The 19,274-nt window shown below is 49.8% G+C and overlaps 1 protein-coding gene across 1 annotated transcript in view; it reads right to left on the bottom strand.

Moving 5' to 3' along the window:
- Window positions 1-4,815: 4,815 nt before the first annotated feature.
- The window catches only part of Cyhr1 (cysteine and histidine rich 1), a 17,734-nt gene continuing 3,275 nt past the window's right edge, over window positions 4,816-19,274 (bottom strand). Inside the window, exons 3-5 of the mRNA XM_008834406.2 lie at window positions 10,486-10,724; window positions 9,201-9,412; window positions 4,816-7,661 (exon numbers count right to left, since the gene is read on the bottom strand). Coding sequence (XP_008832628.1) covers window positions 7,270-7,661; window positions 9,201-9,412; window positions 10,486-10,724 — 843 coding nt within the window. The 3' untranslated portion in view covers window positions 4,816-7,269. The remainder of the gene's footprint in view (window positions 7,662-9,200; window positions 9,413-10,485; window positions 10,725-19,274) is intronic.

The raw sequence follows: 19,274 nt of genomic DNA, 5'->3' as shown, positions 1-19,274 counted from the left end.
TTCGGTTCCCAGCACCCATATGGCGGCTAACAACCTTCTATAACTCCAGTTTCAGGACACCCAATGCCCTCTTCTGGTCTTTGTAGGCATTGCATACAATTGGTGCCCTTGCATAAAATAAAAATTAAACATTTTTTATGTGTATGAGTGTTTTGCCCACATGTATGTATGTGCACCGCATAAATGCCTGGTACCCGCGGAGGCTAGAAGAGGGTGTCGGATTCCCCTTGAACAGCGAATTGTGAGCCATGGGTGCTAGTAACCTAACCTGGTCATTTGCAAAAGCAGCAAATACTCTCAACCATTTAGTCATCTCTCCAGCCCCCTCCGTCTACGTTTTAAGATTTATTTATTTATTTATTTATTTATTTATTTATTTATTTATTTATTTATATATTATGTGTGTGTGTGCGTGTGTTTATATAGATCAGGCTGGCCTTGAACTCACAGAGATCCACCTGCCTCTGCCTCCCGAGTGCTGGGATTAAAGGCGTGCGCCACCACGTCTGGCTTTTTAAGATTTATTTTTTAAAAATGTTCTATTATTTTTTATTTTATGTGTATGCATGTATTGCCTGTATGTATGTAAGTGCACCCAGCTTGTGCAGTGTTTGTGGAGGACAGAAGAGGCCATAAGATCCCTAGAACTGGAGTTACAGACAGTTGTTAATTGCCATGTGGGTGCTGGGATTTGAACCTGGGTCTTCTGCAAAAACAGTCAGTGTTCTTAACCACTGAGCCATCTCTCCAACCCTTATCTTTTAAATTGTGTGTGTCTGTGTCTGTCTGTATGTGCATGTGAATTTGGGTACCCATGGAGACCAGAGGAGTGGGATCCCACTAGAGCGGGAGTTACAGACAGGTTGTGAGCTGCTAGACTTGAGTGCAGGAATCAAACTCTGGTCCTCTGCTCACAGTGTTCTGTAATGTTACCCTCATTTCCTCTGGAAATTAAGGCACATACCACCTATTGACACTTTAATTTTTTTTTTTTTTTTGGTCTTTTTGAGACAGCGTCTCCCTGTGGGTTCAACTGGCCTGGAACTCCCTATGTAGACCATGCTGGCCTTGAACTCACAGAGATCTGCCTGCCTCTGCCTCCCAAGTGCTGGGACTAAAGGAGTGCACCCCGTGCCCAGCAATTTTTTTTTTTTTTTTGAGACAGGGTCTCACTAGGTAACCCTGGCCTGGCCTGGAACTTGCTCTGTAGTAGACAAAGCTGGCCTTGAACTCACAGAAATCTGGCTTCCTCTGCCTCCCTAGAGCTGGAATTAAAGACTACCACTCCTGGCTACACATGTAACTCTTAAAGATGAGGTATGAGGCCTTAACTGCAACATCAGATGCTCCAGGGAAGAGCCCATGTGCAAGAGGACACAGTTACATTTGGGAACTCACTCCCCCAAGGCTGTTGACAGAAGAAGGGGAGGAAATGTATTTTTTTTAATAAACAGAGCAAAGTATTTTTTCTGGGAGTGTTCCCAGAAGATGTAATGAAGACACTTGTAAGTTGTGTAACTGTGTTGAAAAGCAATTGGGGTGGAAATTAGGCTGAAGGGTTAAAACCAATCCACATTTCTCATCTGCAAAGGGCTTGAAGCCATATCTGGAATCTTGTGATTCAGGGTGCTCAGTTCCCCGTTATCTTGAGGACCAAACAAGTGCCATGACTTGGGGCTCTCACTCCTGGCTGTGGGGCAAGTCCAGCACCTGACTGTGTACTGAGGGCCCCAGTGGAAATTTGGTGCAGAATCCACAGTCATAGGAGTGAGAGATAGACAAGTTTTTCTTTCTCTTCGTTGTTTTTTTGGGTTTTTTGAGTCAGGGTCTTATGGAGCCCAGGCAAGCCTCAAACTCACCATGTAGCAGTGGGATGACCTTGAATTCCTGATCTTCCTGCTTCTACCTCCCAATTGCTGGGATTATAAGCATCTGTCCACCACACTCATCACCAGACAAGTTCATTTTCTATCGGAATCAAAACAATGGGGTAAAACTCTCAGCTAGAGGACAGACAACAACACCTGTTGGGAAGAACGTGATGTAGAAAGCAGATAGGCCTATGAGAAGCTCCTACATCTGACAGACCCTTCAGAACGCCAGGCATTGCTGCCTGAAGACTACCAGGGTGTGGTGAGATCAGTCCTGTAGAGCTGTGCATGGTGAAAAGGAAAATCAGATGTGGTAGAGCTCCTTAACAAGGGCAGATATTAGACCAACCCTTGATGGGCCCCAGGATGTCAGAATAAGTTTGGAGACCTGCCACCTCCTTCCCCATTCCAAAGCCTCTGAAATCAAGCCTACCACCTAGAAGGCTGGCTAGGCATGTGAATGGCACAGTGAGAGAGGAGGAGTGGGATGGAGAAAGGTACGGGATGAAGAGCTAAAGACATGAGGGAGGCCCCAGAGCTGTTGGGAAGACCATGAATCACCTTCCCTCTAGGTCTCGGGTTCACAAAACAGCACAGTTCCTGGGAGCCTGTTGAGATCAGGCTGATCTAAATTACTCTATATTGAAGCAGCTTTTTTAAAAAAATTTGAGGTCTGGAGAGATGACTCAGCGGTTAAGAACACTGGCTGCTCTTGCAGAAGACCCAGGTTCAAATCCTAGCACCCACATTGCAGCTAACAACTGTCCATAACAACAGTTTGAGAGGATTGAATGGCCTCTTCTGCCCTCTGCAGGCATTGCAAGACACAGGTACTTACATACATGCAGGCAATACAATTATACACATAAAATAAAAATAATTTTTTAATTTAGTGATTTTTAGTTATATATATGTGTCTGTGGCAATATGTACTCTTCTGAGCCTTTCTGAATCATCTTTCTAGTCCATAGGCAGCTTACTTATTATTTGTGTGCATGCTTATGTGTATGAATGACTTGGGGCAGGTGCACACAGTGTGGTGTGAATGTGGAGGTCAGAGGACAACTTTGTAAAGCCAGTTTTCTCCTTCCAAACTTAGGTGGGTCCCAGGGATTGTACTCAGGTTGTCAAGCCTGTGTAGCAAGTGCCTTTACTCACTGAACCATTTCACTGGCCCAGAAGCAGGTATTGACTCCATTTTGAGGATGATGACTCTGTGCTTAGGTAGACATGTGAATGACACTTTCTGTCTGGCATCATCTATGTAGCACAGACTGATAAATAACTTATTCCTGGGAGTAGAAAGGGTGTCACTCTATAAATTTATTGAGGTAAATTGGAACTGTAGGGGCATGTGGGTGCATTCAAATCATATCAGGGAAATGAAAACCATGACCAAGAATTTATGAACACACCATACTGAATGTTAAATCTCAGACCAGAAGCTGCTCAAGTTGTAACCATCCACAGCTTAATCTCCATCCTCATAGTTGTTGCTGGGATCCCTGGTATGAGTCTTTAAACAGACTCTTCAGGTGTCCAGATTTCAGAACAGTAAGTGCCGTTTTTACTTCCCCAAGGAAGTTTACAGACCAGGCTATCAGACTTCAGGACATCAGAGGGCTTAGCAGCCCCCTGATTCATATAACGGGCACACCTCAACTAGATGTGCCCTTCCTCATTTCCCCCACATCCTGAGTTGTACATTTCTTCCCCAGAATTCCCTACCCTCTCCCAGGAATCAAGAACAGCCTGGCAGCAGACTCCTTCTGTGAAACCTTCCTTCTTCCTGAGACCTATAAGAAGGGATTTCCACTTTGCCTCAGAAAGCTGAACTCTTACCAGAGACCGTCTGCTGCTGCATGTATATCTGTTCATAGCATTAACTCTTCTATTTCTTACCCAGAAGGACAATGTACTTTAGACTCAAGAACTTTCACTAAGGAAAGGGCACTAGCTAACACTACAATGCCCCGATAGATCTGTCATCTGACTACCCAGTGTGTGCATTAAGCAACAGGCAGTGGGTTCCTGACTGTTCCAGGGGCTGAAGCCTGCCTTAGTTCTTGCTATTGACATGGCTGTCTGTTGGTTGTCCTGTTTGCACATCTATACCTGCTGTCCATTTGTCCACCCGTTTATCTGGACCCAGTCCTAATCTTTTCTGTAGCTGGACTCAACTCTGCAGGTTTGATCTCAAACCTGTGACCCTCAGTGGTCTGACCCCCCAAAGCAGTAGCAGACTCCAGCAGTTGGTTATTTTCTCTCACAGAGACATCTGCATCTCTATCAGTGTTTCTGCCTCAGACCTCTGAAACCTCTTAAACTTTGTGGCCTCTACTAAGATTGTAATAAATGAATCTGTGTTTGCCTTGGTCAGGGTTACCAAGGAAAAAAGAACATCTGGCAAATTGTTACCACTGAAATTATAGTACATTGTGAACTTAGTGTTATTCAACAAATCCTGACATTGAAAAAAGACACAAATGTGGCCGGGGGTGGTGGCAAACGCCTTTAATCCCAACACTCAGGAGGCAGAGGCAGGTGGATCTCTGTGAGTTCAAGGCCAGCCTGGTCTACATATTGAGTTCCAGGACAGCTGGGGCTACATGGAGACCCTGTCTCAAAAAGACCAAAAAAAAAAAAAAGGACAAAATGAATTTATTTCATAGTGAGTTCCAGGACAGCTGGGGCTACATGGAGACCCTGTCTCAAAAAGACCAAAAAAAAAAAAAAGGCACAAATGTATTTATCTACATTTCTAACAGTTTCCCACAACAGAGCCCAGTTACTCTTTAGAGGTAATTCAACTTTTCTATCCAGGTGCTTTACAGGACTGAAGGCTGAAGGACTGGGGGATAGGGATACAGGCTGAGGGAGACTAGCAGAGCCCAGGAAACCCCACCACAAGACTGTCTTTTGGTAAGGAAACACAGACAAAACATGGTTTAGAATATTTTTTTAAACTACAGTTACATACAGAAAATATTCAAAGAAAATGCAAAGCACAAAAGTGACATGGTAACTCATTTCCAACAGCCATAAAAACACTTCTTGCTCTGCTCTTTAGAAAATTATTTTTTTATTTTTGTAAATGTCTCACTTTGGGCAAACTGAGGGATATGGTGCTCACAGGGAGTGGGAATGAGACAGGTTGGTGGGGGGCTTGGCCTATGCAACCCCTCCAGCAGCCTCATCAATATCTGCTGAGACTAAACCCCTTTCACATCCCCAGAGAAGACAGATAAAAGACCAGATTAGGACAGAAAGATGACAGGATTCTGGACACAAGCTGGTAAATGTGGTGCCCCTTCCCCCAAATAAAGGGCCCACAGTGACAATGCTGAAAGGTTTTGTAGAGCCGGTCTCCAGCATGGCCAAGAGACATGCTAATTTTCCTTGGTGTCTGGTTCTTCTAGGCTGTGTGAGTCTCACCTGGGCACTGCCCTAACCCTATGTGTGCCTTGGGGTATGCCTCTTAGCCATACACACCTGCACCCAAAACTATGCTGCCTCTGAGCCCCCAGCTTCACTCCCCATGCCCACTGTGTCCCAGTTTGCTTGTGCTCATGGGGAGCAAGCCTCTCATCCTGTCCTTCCCCAGACCTGCAGGTTGCCTTCTGTGAATCAGTCTCTCACATATCTGGACACAGGTGAACAGGGCAAGTCCATCCTCCCAATTTTTACATCACCACCTTGCAACCTAGAAGTTTCCCATTTTCCAAAGGCCCTCTGCCAGGTGAACATGAGAGAGAAGCTTGTCCCAAAAGGGAGAGGAAAATTATGGGGCTATAACCTGAATCAGGGGCCACTGCTCCCATGGATGTGCTGCAATCTGACATGGGGTCTTTTGTAGCAGAAGCCAAATATGGGCCTTCCCAACTCATTTGGCCAGGTGACATTTGCAGGAGAGAACTCCCCACAAGCCTCATGCAGGAACTCAAATAGGGTTCTGGAAAATAGCTGAGAAACTTTCAGTCTATGCTTTCAGTCTATGCAGAGGTGGGGGACTATACTGGCCTGTACCTGGCCATACTCAGGAAGACAGGTGGGGCTTGTATCCAGCATCACAGGGCCTTCTCTTCATTTCTTGGCCCCTTGCCCTCCTGAAGGCCAGGGTAGGAGGAGCCTCAGGAGTCATCCCACCAACACTCTGTACCCAACATGGCCAGGACTACCCTGTCCCTCAGACAGGAAGGATTGGGCAGTGGAGGACCAGATCCAAGCAGTTTGCATGGGGTGGTGGGGGCTGCTTTGAGACATGTGGAGGGCTGGCCAGGGCAGAGGAAACCAGTTCTTTGGTATTAAAGCAACGAAAAACTATGACAGAAGAGCCTCATCTCCTAAGCAGATCGAAAGAGGCAAGTCCTACCCTTCCCAGTACCTCTGGAGGACTCAAGGGGAAAAGGGACAAGGGCCTAGCCCTACCAGGAAAGGCTGCTTCCCGTTCCATGAAGGCCTAATAGTGGTTCTGGTCACAACCACCACTCAGAGCATCTGTGACTGGTCAAGTCAAGGGGAGGGCCTACTTCCTTCAGGCAATAAAACTACATTGTGCTGCCTTGGTCCTGTTGCCCCCACCAAATGCAGTTCTCACAGACAGTGGCTGCCTCCTTGGTACCCCGAGGACACCTGGCCTTCTAGGCTGAGTAAAGAACCTATAGAGTTTAATTTTTTTTCTTGGGAAGAGACAGAATTTCACCCTGCATTCCGAAAACATTTGCTGAGCCCTGCTGGCAAAGTCCCGCCTCCTTTGAGTGGTCAATGGCTGGGGGAGCCCAACTCTCCCTGGCTCACTGACCAGGCCTTAGTCTCAACCCATGACAGAATGTGGGGAGGCAGTGTCTATAAGTCCTTCCTGGGGTACACAGGCAGGTACAGTATCAGGGACAAGATAAACTCTGACCGCCAGGACAAACCAAAGCTCCCACGAAGTCTGTTCATGGCCACGCCTTCCCCTCCAACAAAACAGAAAGTAGGAAACAAGGCTGCCTTTTTAATTGCAATCAAATATACTGTCTGAAGTCAGCCAGGGCCTCTGAGCCTGGCCAGGGAACCACAGCGACACCTAGACGTGAGGATGGGAGCTGGGGGCAAAGGTGGCTGGTTTCTTGCCCTCCTCACCACCTGTACCTGAGCCTGAGGAGCCCAGAGTACTGTTTTCACTGTGGTCAGCCCAGCCTCTGGCTGCCTGTAGGAGGTGGGAGGCAAAGGGGAGGAAGGGGAGCCAGAGGCAGGGACCCAGTCGCACACACATGCAGACTTTCCCAGTGTTTTGATTTTGTTTTCCTCTGCTAAAATGATCAGATAGTAGTGCGAAGTTGCTGCCAAGCCAGGGGTGGATGGGACAGTACTACTGGACTGCAGCCCTCCGCTCCTTAGGCGTCCTGGGCCCATCCTACTTCTGAATCTGGAACAGGAAGAGCCGCAGGTTGATGTTCTTGGCAGCTAGCAGCTTGTTGCACTCCACAGAGTCGATGATGGGCAGTGGCACATAGTCTGTCTCATTGCTCTCGTTGGTGAAGACAAAGTGGTAGATGACAGGACTGATCCTCACGTCGTCATATGGGCCCTTGAGCAGAAGGAAAGAACACTCCAGGGGTGCTGTGACCTTGCTCTTGAGGAGCAGCTGGAAGGAAAGTGTGCGCTTGCATGACAGGTTGGGGTTGCGCTCGGAGTCATTCACACGAGCCTTCAGGACCCATGTCTGGTTCAGTACTGTGAACCGTGGTGTCTCATAGTACAGGCGCGTAATGAAGTCATCAGTGCGGTAAGGCCGGAACTGAACCTCTGTGGAGACAGACAGGGCCGGAGACAGCCAACTGTTAGTGCTGGGCAGGGCCAAGGGGTGGCGCCTTCCCCAACAGGCCAAGGACAGGCTCAGCCAGTGAGGAAGGCAACTTACCCGGGAACAACGTGCTCTACTTGTCACATGGCAAATGGAGGTGCACAAGCTTTTGGGGGGAACTACAAACAGAATTAACACCAATTAGCTGAAGAGTCCTGACACTGTAGGAGGTCAGGCTGCATCCCAGGTATGGCCAACCGACAGAGCCACCCTCTCCACCCTCAGTCCCATCCCCTCAGGGGTGGGGTAAGCAGACACACAGACAGGATACAGTTCTGAGAACAAGTGCACTTTATTGGTTCCGATACAGAGCTGCCAGAAAAGCCGGCAGGTGAGCATACGGTATCTGGTCTTGCCCGAGGGGAGTGCCAGGTCCTTCATGTTGGACTGTGGTATGGGCTCTGCCCAGCTGTCTGTAGGGCTGTTGCTTAGCAGGCAGACCTGCCTTTGCAGTCCTCTTTGCAGGCCTGTGGCTGGCAAGTCCTGCTGTGAAGGTGTGGGCTCTTACGCAGCCAGTCCTTCCTGCATGTACAGGGCTTCCCACCTAGCCCCTGCTGTAGCCACATGGCTTGGCCCGCCCAGATCCCACAGGCTACCAGATCAGCCAAGGCTGCTTTTAACCAGGGGCCATAGCTTTCTGCTGGTGCAGCCCCCTGGGCCCTTTGCTTCTCAGGCCTGTTTGGGCCAGTCTAGGCAGCATGGCATGACTGACTGTTCAAGACTGCCCTGGGTTTTCTGAGCTGGCCACCTGCCGTAGGGTGTACAGTAGAGGGAATGAAGTTTCCCTGAGTGGCCCCACTGTCAGCAGGTTCTTCTTGCTGTTCTCTGGCCCAAGTTCTGGCCTGGCTTCTGCTCCCCGACATGTTCAAAAGCTGGTGGCAGTGGCCCAGGAGCTGTGACATCCAGTGGGCATAGGCCCAGTCCAGCCTGCTCATCTGTGGGCATCCACTCCCAGGTCTACAGTTTGAGATGAGCACCCTCAGCTTGTTCCGGAGCCCTGCCCCTGAACAGCTTCATGCCAGCCTCAGGAGGCCCCGTGGCCTTCAGTGAACATCTGCAGGCAGGACCTTACTTGATGGACCGTTCTTCTTGCTTCATGCTCCAAAGGTAAGGACCTAAGCTCCCAGACCTCCCCGAAACATACCTCATTTTCTGGTTAGACCCCAACCATCCCAAGTCTGTGGAGTCCTATACAGTGACGGGGTCACCTTGCTGGGGTGGTAGGCAGAGGTGGGGAAGACAGGTGAGAGGGACTATTATGAGAGCCATGCAGGTGTACCCCTCCTCCTGCTCAGTTTCCAACCTGTCTTCTTCCCCATGGCAACCATCCTCCTGTCCATCTGGAGATTATCTAGAGTCTGGCCATCGGCGCAGCCTGTGCCCACTGCCCAGAGCCTGCTGCCTCCCAGGCTCTTGGCTGTCAGTCCCTCAGCCTAAAGAAGCACCTGTGTGGCATGCAAGGGAATGTGGGGTTGCCTCACCTGTGTAGCCGATCTTCTCAAAGCTGAGCAGGCTGAAGATGCTGTTATAGAGTTGCATCTCCTTGCGGTGGCTCTGGTCCATCTCATCTAGGATCTCCATTAGCTCATTGCCTGTCTTGGTTGGGTGAGCACATGCAGCTTCATGCACTGTCAGCTCATGGAAAGGGCCATGCCAGGGGCAGCCGATGCGCTTGTATTTGCACTGTGTCACTCTGGGAGGAAGTGAGCATACTGGTCAACCCTGTGGCTGGAGCAAGTGGCCATGCCCAAGAGTACTACATAGGCTACTTCTTTTTTTTTTTTTTTTTTTTTTTTTTTGAGACAGGGTCTTCCTGTACCCCCAGCTGTCCTGGAACTCACTATGTAGACCAGGCTGGTCTCGAACTCACAAAGATCCGCTGCAGAGGCTACTTCTATGCAACTATAAACCCTTCCCTGTAGGATACATGGAGCTGTGAACCCAGGCACTCAAAGTACATGTGTGTGCACATGTATGTGAAAGAAAAGGGAGGGGAGGGACTCAGAGAACAGGAAGATGAGTAAGAGAGAGCTAGAGTTGTCAGCCATCATGCCTCCTGTACCAACTGATGTCTCTCCTCTGCTTAGTAGTGACTGTTGACCATGGTACTGGGTCCTATACAGTCTCATTCTAAGAAAGCCCTTTCCACCAGGGCCCTGCCAGCCAAGTGGCTGTGTCTACTTGCTGGGAGTGGGTTGCCAAGCAAAGGAGCCATATATAAGAGCTTCCTAGAGCTCCTGAGCTGACTATGCTGTCTTGGACCCCCTTAAGGACCTACCCACTATCCACAGAGAATCCCAGAGGGTCAGCATCATCTCTAGAGAACAACTAGTACAGACCCTAACTGTCTTCTGTGGGAAGGCATATTCTTTTTTTTTTTAAATTTATTATTTTTATTTTATGTGTATGAATGTATTGCCTGCATGTAGGTAAGTGAACCCATATCATGCAATGCCCACGGAGGTCAGAAGAGGCTGTTGGATACCCTGGGACTGGTGTTATGGACAGTTGTTAGCTGCCATGTGGGTGCTGGGATTCGAACCCAGGTCTTCTTCAAGAATAACCAGTGCTCTTAACTGCTGAGCCATCTCTCCAGCCCCCACCCCCACCCCCGGGCACATTCTTATAACCTGGGGGCTACAGGGGTATTACTGAGCTGCACATGAGGTCCCCAGAGCCCACAGAAGGACTGACCAGACTGCAAGGCCACACCTATACCATGGTGTGCTCCAGACATGTGGCTGACCCCTAGCCTCAGTGATTTACCTGTCCTGGCATTCTTCCTTCTGGTGCCTCTCTAGGAGGGAGCGAGGAAACTGGCGCAGGCAGAAGCCACACTCTGAAGGCAGCTCACTCACAGCTTTCTCCACAGCCAGGTTCCGGCAGCAGAGGCTCTTACTGATCTCACAACGACAGTTGGGACATGTGGCCTGCTCCTCCTTCAGCCGGGCATCTGCTAGTAGGTGGATAAAACAGCCAGCGCACATCAAGTGACCGTTAGTACACTGTGGAGAAGGAAAGGGAGGTGAAGCTCACAGACTTGTAGGATGCTTGCACACACACATGCCCACCCACATCTGCTGGTTCCAGCCAGGCCAGTTGTCCCGAGGGATTCTATTGAGGAGAGAAGTGCATGCTGATCCCCAAATCTTGCTGGTATCTAGCAAACACTGAGAGCTGCTTGGGAAGGTCATGCCAGGATACACCCAGTTCTGGCTCTGTGGAGAGCAGGGCTTCATCAGGTCATGGGGTTCCTGACTATACCTGAAGCAGGCCTGGCTGGAGACCCACTTGACCATATCTGGGCTTGGAACTTGGCTTTTCCATTTTTCCCGTCCTAGAAGACTGGCTCTTGGCTTGGCTTGGCAGGTACAATTAGCTAGCAGCTGATCAGTGGGGTCTTGGTTGCTGCTGAGGCAGGCATGTTCCCCTTCCCTTGGCTTTCAGAAAGGCTGCTCTTATGGGGACTAGGCGTGGCCCAGGCTGAGACCAACTGTGGCCCCTCCATGAAAGCTCTTGCTGGCACACAGGTGAGAGCCAGCAGTTGCCTACACCCAGAAAGGGTGACTACCAAAGTCAATGGCACAGTGTTACAGCAGGCAGGAGGCTGAGCTGGCCCAGGTTAGAGACAGGTGTGAAGAAGGCAGGTTGCTGATGGGACCCAATGCTGAGTTGGACTGATGTAAATGGGATGGGGGTTCTTGCTCATATGAACAGAGACTGCCAGAACTACTCTTATCCTGGATCTCTTACTGATCTAATACACATTAAGCATTACTTGGTGCCATTAAAAGATACAGGGTGTACTGAGAGCCCTACACCAGGGTGGACCTCTCACACTGTGAGGGACTCAGTATCAAAGGGGAGGCCCAGATATCAGGCCTGCCATGTTGAGGTTGCTCTGTACAGTGTGCATCAGAAAGGGGACACTCATATAGCCACTGCCTGGTCATGCCAGGAGGCTATGCCTGCACAGGTGGCATGCTTAGTAAACTCCAGTTGCCATCTTACTGCTTCAGCAGGCTCTCTAAGCCACAATTTATCCAATGAGTGATAGAATCTGCATGCTGAACAATCATGGTGACAGAGGCCTGCTGCAGACTCCATGCCACAAGAGTATCGGCATTCAAACCTAAGTTAGCTTAAAAATTAAAACATGCACTACAAGTGAGGAGAGTAGCTTGGCTAAGTTGGGCCTGGGTAAACAGGGCATGGCAGGAGCTAGCTAGAACCTAGACACATGAACTACCTAAGGTGAAATAGGAAAAAATCAGTCTGCAATATCCATCCCTAGCAGTCAGTGGGAGAGGGCTCAAGGTTGGGGATGGGTGCAGATGTGGCAGGCCCTGACCAAGGACCCAAGTCACAGGTCCTTTTATCCCCTATCTGCCTGTGGACTGCCTGGAACAATGACTACTATTCCTTCTGGAAGGCAGGAAGAGACGCAGTACAAAATTTTGAATGGTCATATGTTCTAGGTGATTCCCACCTAGCCACACAGCATCCTCCAAGAAGGAAGTCTACGCAGAACTTAGAGTGGTATAAGCATTCAGGAGGCAGAGGCAGGACTGTTCCAATACAAAGTGATTTCTAGGTCAGCCTGGGATACATGGCAAGACCCTGTCTTTAAAAAAATGTTCAGGGGGCTGGAGAGATGGCTCAGTGGTTAAGAGCACTGACTGCTCTTGCACAGGACCCGAGTTCAATTCCCACCACCCATATGGCAGCTAACAACCATCTGTAACTCCAGTTCTAGGGGAATCTGATGCTCTCCTTTGACTTTCATGGGCACTGCATGACACGATTGCACTTACACACATGCAGGCAATACACTAATACACACAAAATAAAAATAATATTTTTTAAAAAGTTCAGAGACTGGAGTCAGTGGTCAAGAACACTGGCTACTCTTGCAGTGGACCTGGGTTTGATTCCCAGCACCCACATGGCCACTAACAACGGACCATAACTCTACTTCCAGGGGATCCTACCACCTCTTTTACCTCTGTGGGCATTGCATGACATGGGTACACTCACACACATGCAGGCAATACACTCAGACAGATAAAATAAAAATATAATAAAATAGCCGGGTGTGGTGGTACACGCCTTTAATCCCAGCACTTGGAGGCAGAGGCAAGCAGATCTCTGTGAGTTCAAGGCCAGCCTGGTCTACATAGTGAGTTCTAGAACAGCTGGGGCTATACGGAGACCCTGTCTCAAAAAGACCAAAAACAAAAAAAGGGACACCCAGCAGGATACCAGAACCAAGACTCCCACCCCAGGACCTGGTTGGTATTCCCACACTACTCCATGTGAACAGTTTCAGGCATCTCCTGGTAAGAAGCTGCCTGTGCCTTAGATGAGGCTGTGGCCCCAGCTCTGCAGTCACTTCCAGGGTTCACCAGCCTGAGCAGTGGGGCAATAGTATTCCTCCTGGTTGTAGCCTCAGACTCTCAAAGTTTCCAAGCCAGGCTGGGGATACCTGTACCAAATCCTAGTCTAGCCAAACTTGGAAAGAAGTTCTGAGCCCTCCTACGGGGGAGCTAAAGCTCCTAATAATATTATTACTTCATCACTCCTGCACCGCACCCTGAAAGCCACATGAGTCTGGGCTGGGTCTGGCCACATGGTCTAGTCTCCTGGGGATCCCAGACCCCAACACAGACATAAGTCAATTCCACACCACAAGGAAGTGGTGCTAACTCTGTCTTCTTCTAAGTTCTTCTGGGTTTCTGGGGAGGGGGTATCTATCTATAAAGTATGGAAAAATGGGGTTACAGCTCTTTCAGCCCTGACAGCTCAGTTCTGAGTCTGAGCAAAACCAGTCCCAAGATGTTCTGTGGCATAATGGCCAAGCCATACATACTCATATGAGCCCTTCACCAGTAGTCATTCAAGGGATGCTATCTAGAAAAGCTCTAGGTAATACCCAACCCAGGTAATCTACCCACACAATGCACTGGTCTATAGCCCTCTCATCACTTCCTGAGCAAGACCTAACAACATATAGTTTCAGGGAAGCCATACTTAAGACTTAGGTGGACACTGTGCCTGTCTTGACTTGTGCCCACTGCCTAGTCAGAAGCTGGGCCACAGATGTCTTTATAATGCCAGCCTCAGTGCCCAGGTATCTTCAGAAAGTTCCTGCAACAGCTAGGCCAAAATGCCATCCCATCATTAGTCAGGAGGACCCTGGACTCACAACACAAGATGACATTGCAGGTCTTCCCAGGTCCTCCCAGGACAGAACCTGGCTTGGAGGTTCAGACGACAGCCTATCAGCCACAACAGCATGACCTTTGGCTTATCACCTTCCCTTCCATAGATCTCAGTTTCCTTCCAGGCTTAAGGTGAGAGTATGATGAAGTATGAGAGGCAATGTGGTGCAACAAGGCTTGACAGCAAGACCACAGCAGCCTCAGAATAAATGCCACCCCTGTAATCATCCATGTCAAAGCCTCTAGGGCTCCATCCCTAGGGACCGAGGTCCCAGGCTCCTCTGTAGATGCTGAGCACACACAAATGAACCAAAAACAGTCATTTGCTCTGGTACCCCCAGGACAGTACCCAGCCCTTCCTTCTACCAAGCTGCAGGCAGTTCACTTGCTCAACCTGTGCATGCCCAGGACAGGGGTCCATCTAGCTGAGTTCTCCCTTGGGTAAAGGGAACTGTATGGAATGGACATGCTCAAGGAGGGGCCCAGGCCCTTAGCTTATATAAGTAGGTCTTAGAAATGGGTCTCCCACAACTTCAAGTTGGTTACAACTTCCCTATGGTCAGTGCCTCTTTCAAACCTGGACCACATGGTCCTCTCAAACACTGGGAGACTACTCTTTCTACTGCAGTATAGATGGTACCCAGACTTATACGAACAGCCTATCCTCTTGCCCAGGGGATCAAGGACCCACAGACCCCTAACAGAGGCTATCAGTCCCAAAATGCAGCTGAGGAGTTCCCTGAAGCGTTAATGCCAAAGCGCTACTCAGTTACTTAGAGGTTCACTTTCTCTCTAGTGTCTTCCACGGTGTCTGGAACGTAGGCAAGACTTCATCAGGCCTAGAGGCACCTTGAGGCACATTCCACATGCCTGACCCAGCTTCTTGAACTTTCTTACTCAAGCACGGGCCTGAGCAGGACTGGTTCCTTGTACAAGAGCACCAACAAATAACAGGGGAAGCTGAGACATGAACTTTCTGCCCAGGCTGGATTTGAGGTTTGGGTTAGCTGTATTCAAACTCCCTTCACGTATCAGGCCTCAGGTACTGCCCAGCAATCCCCCAGAGTGTGGCTTTCACTCAGAAATGAACATTGCTTAGATCTAAAAGTAACTCAAAATAACAACTACCACCACAATAAACAATGTACTCCTCCAGAAGCCTCCAATCCTGAGTTTTGGACACCTAAAACAGACCTTTTCCAAGGCTCTTTCCTTCTTCAAGGAACCAATCAGTGGTGCCAGAGGATCCGAGGTCATGTGGGTGATATGACAGTCCCCTGGATACCAATTATTCTCAGAAAGGGTCTTGGGGGGCTGGAGAGATGGTTCAGTAGTGAAGAGCACTGGCTATTCTAGCAGAGGACCAAGGTTTGGTTCCCAGCACCCTCATGTTCAGCTAACAACTGACCATAACTCCAGTTCCAAGGGATCCAACACCCTCTTCTGGTCTCTGCTGGCACTGCACAACACAAGTGCACTTACATATTTGCAGGCAAAACACTTATACACAAAAATAAAAATAAATAAAAATCAAAAAGAAAAAGGGAAAAAAAGGAGGTCTTGGGCAGAGATGGAACATCTGCTTCCTGACCTTTTGTCAACCAGATATCAGTCTCCCAAGTTCAGACCTGGCAGAGGCAAAATTGGGACATACCAATTATTCCCTGTGGCTGAGTAGAGTGCTCCAGTCAGGAGGGGAGGGATGGGAATCCTTGCAGCAGGAAGAAGGCAACAATGTGGGGTGTTGCACAGTCAGGCCCATGAGGAAGCACAGAGGCAGGCAGGGGTATGGAGAGGGCAGATCAAGTGGAAGGCATGCAGGAGCAACAATGGAGCATTACCATAGGGCCCTGGTCAGAAATCAGCAGGGGCCATACAAGATACAGGCTGGATCTACCATATCCTGTGACAGAGGCCTACTCAACTGACCTCTGAACCTAAGAGCTTGTGAGGGGTGGGAATGAGGAACAGTATCACTGCCAGGCTAAGGCTCTGGGCCTAGGTGACATCCAAGGGAAGGATCAGGGCTGGGTCTATCTTACAAAGAACAACAATGGGCCTTGTATAAAGGGTTGTACCAAGAAAGCTAGGAGGTGGTCAGGGTCTAGGTTATGGCTGCAACATCCCAGGTATTAGCAAGGCTGAGTCTTCCCCAGAGAAGACATTTCCATGAGCAGAGTTACTGTCTAGTCACATTGCTCTCAGGCCTCAAGAATACATCCAAAACAGGGTGCCAGCACAAACTTCCTGTCCATCTTCCCAGTCTGGAACAGCTAGAAGTTTCAATGTGGGTTTCCCTCCAGCCTTCCTGCTACCCACTAAGTACCTGCTATTGTGTCTGCTTATGACTTTGGAAGGGCCCACCCAGGACTCAGGAAGGTGGCTGCATACCTTGCTAAGCCAGTTGCCCAGGACACACCTAACACCTACAGAGAACATCAAAGCACGCACCTGTTGTACCTGCTGCAACATTTAACCTGACTTGACACAGACCACAGAGATGAGAATCACTTGGTTGAGGGCCTTGGTCAGAGCCCTGAGCAGGTTTCCCAGCCTGTGTTGTATTGATGTATGGGGATAGCCCATAGGAACTGGACCTGCAGATGCAGAGGTTCAGTCTCTGGACCAGGTGGATGAGCCCACATGTATGGCCTGCATTTATTCTTGTTGCTTACCTAATGCTTCCTTGACAGCACAGATGGCATACGGACAATAACACTCTCAAATTACCATGTACCCAGTCAACCCCAATGGCCTGTGGAGTTTTCTCCAGGTATAGCACTGTTACTTCTCTTCACAACAGAGCAGGGCATCTGAGCCAGTCCCCAGGATACACAGCATGACTGGTGCCCACCTGGAGCCATGTGTTCTGCTGAAGTAGACAAATGCTGCTAGCAGAAGATGAAGGTGGAAACTGGCCTAAAGAAACAGTCCATCAACATGGATCACACAAGAAGACCAGCAGAAAATGGAACACTGAGCTCAGGCAGAGGTGATGACCAGCAGTGGTCCTACCCCTGACATCTGTGCTGAGATCCTCTGAGAAGACTACGCAAGAGTCCTGAACACATAGTACCATGGTAGGGACAGCAATAGGGATCCTCCAGGGCAGCACTGCACATGGCAGGAAGATGCCCTGAGAGGTGTCCCTAGCAACATTCCAAGATACTAGGAAACTTCCTTCCTTTCCCTTGCCCCCCTCCCATTTCACACGTCATCTGTGAATAGTGAAAGTTCCAACATTTGCCCAAGGGCTCTTCCAAAACCACACATTCTACAGGCTTCTTCCAGCCTTTGCAGGTGATAGGGAAATATCTTTGCTCTAGATATTACCTGAAAAGGATGGAGATGGAGGAGAGGGGCTGGTGCCAGAGTCCATAGCTCATTGCCAATGCCATGGATCCTCTACATCAGCAAGTTTGCTCCCAGAGAAGCCACTGACTAGCTTTAGCCTAGGTGGGTACCTGGCAGGGCAGGGCCTCTATTCATTTCACTGTATTACATCTCGGCTGCCTAAGCAAGAGTGACTTCTAACACAGTACAGGCTGGTTTAAACAAGCTAGTCTCAGTGGCCTACTCATTAGCCACTCTGGGCAGAAACAGAATTGTAGCTCTCTGTGTAGACCAGGAGGCAATATCATGTGGCCTGTCATCATGCCAAGACCAACCAGCTTCAGCCCATCTATAACAGGGGAAACAAGGAAACTCTGGATTCTTTGGGACCCCCTTCTACTGGCTTATCCTGCTGGACTCTCACTCACTCGAGGCCTAGGAAAGGAAGAGCTCGTCCACTAAGATGGACCAAGATGTCATGGTGAGAAAAAGAGCAGGAGGTGAGCAGGTTCAGATGGCCCCTAAAGTGAGAGGTAAATACTGGTGCTAGAACCAGCAGCTGTGGGAAATGCTGCCCCAGTTGTACCCGGTCTTACACCCAGGGGGTGGGTATCCCATCCATCTGGGTAACTGGGGTCCCCTCTAAACAACCTCAGACCACAGCAAGGACAAGGAGATCCAAAGGATTGGAAAAATAGCTAGCCACATTCACCCTATACTGGCCCTCACCCAGGTCCTCAGTCTAAAGAGAAGCAGGGAAACAGGTGCCACTAGCCACTTCTAGTTCCTGTAAATACAAAGAAGGCTGACAGGGAATCTGCTTTGCTTCTCAGAGATGCTGAGGACTGAGGTGGAAAGAGAGACCAGGGGAAGGTGCAGCATTTATTTCATACTGACTGTAGGCCTCAACCACAGATCTGCTTCTTTTCATGGGAGAGGGCATGTTAAACCCATAGACTAGAACCTTGAGTCCAGCAGCCACGCTGGGTCCTCACATGAGGATGAGGAGGACAAATTTCCTACAGCACTGGTAGCCTAGGAAGCCAGCCTGGCATGGGTGAGGTGTGCCTACGTAGGAGAACTGGTGAGGCTGGAGCTGGAGAAAGTATTCAGTAGGGTTTGTTGCAGATCGTGTCTTCCACATCAGGAACCCGGAGGGTTTGGGTAAGAGACAGAAGCAATCTCCTTTCATGTTCATGTTCAGAAGGAAACAGGGCTCCAGAGGGCAGAAAAGGAGATTTTCTTAGTTGTTCAGAAGGTGGAGGGCCATGCTTGGGGGTGTGGCTATCAGAACTGTGGCGCTCTCTCGAGTAAAGAGGCCTCTGGTAGTAGTACCCAGGGGGTCTAAGAGCGAGGGGTGGTGCTGAGGAGCGGTAGGGAAGGTGGGCACCTGTCTGCAGACTTCTGCGAGGTCAGCTGAAAGGGAGTTGGAGGGTGTCAAAAAGGGGACCCTGGAGGAACCGGAGGAGACAAGGGATCCAAGGAGATACGAAAGTCAGATCCGGGAGTAAAGGGGTCATGGAACACGGAAAATGGGGTTCGGAGCAAGAAAGAAGAGACGAGGCGATTCGGGACAGGCGCGGGGTTCCGCGGGCCTGGAAGGTGGATGTTTGGATCATTCAGGGGCCCCGGTACCGGCCCCTGGCCTCCGGGCCAGGCCTCTAAAAGACGCGGCACCGGGCCGGAGGCCCTACCTGGTACACGGAGGCCTTGGGCAGGTCCAGACACACGGTGCAGGTTCGGAGCAAGAAAGAAGAGACGAGGCGATTCGGGACAGGCGCGGGGTTCCGCGGGCCTGGAAGGTGGATGTTTGGATCATTCAGGGGCCCCGGTACCGGCCCCTGGCCTCCGGGCCAGGCCTCTAAAAGACGCGGCACCGGGCCGGAGGCCCTACCTGGTACACGGAGGCCTTGGGCAGGTCCAGACACACGGTGCAGCACAGCACCGAGTAGAGCCGCTCCTCCATCTTCCCGCTGCCCGCCGCTACAGCAGCCGCCGCCG

This window comes from Nannospalax galili, unplaced genomic scaffold (assembly GCF_000622305.1).
Source record: "Nannospalax galili isolate Female #2095 unplaced genomic scaffold, S.galili_v1.0 scaffold717, whole genome shotgun sequence".
NCBI classification, from domain to species: domain Eukaryota; kingdom Metazoa; phylum Chordata; class Mammalia; order Rodentia; family Spalacidae; genus Nannospalax; species Nannospalax galili.
The sequence above is the reverse complement of the archived record's forward strand: the minus strand, read 5'-3'. Positions and strand labels throughout refer to the sequence as shown.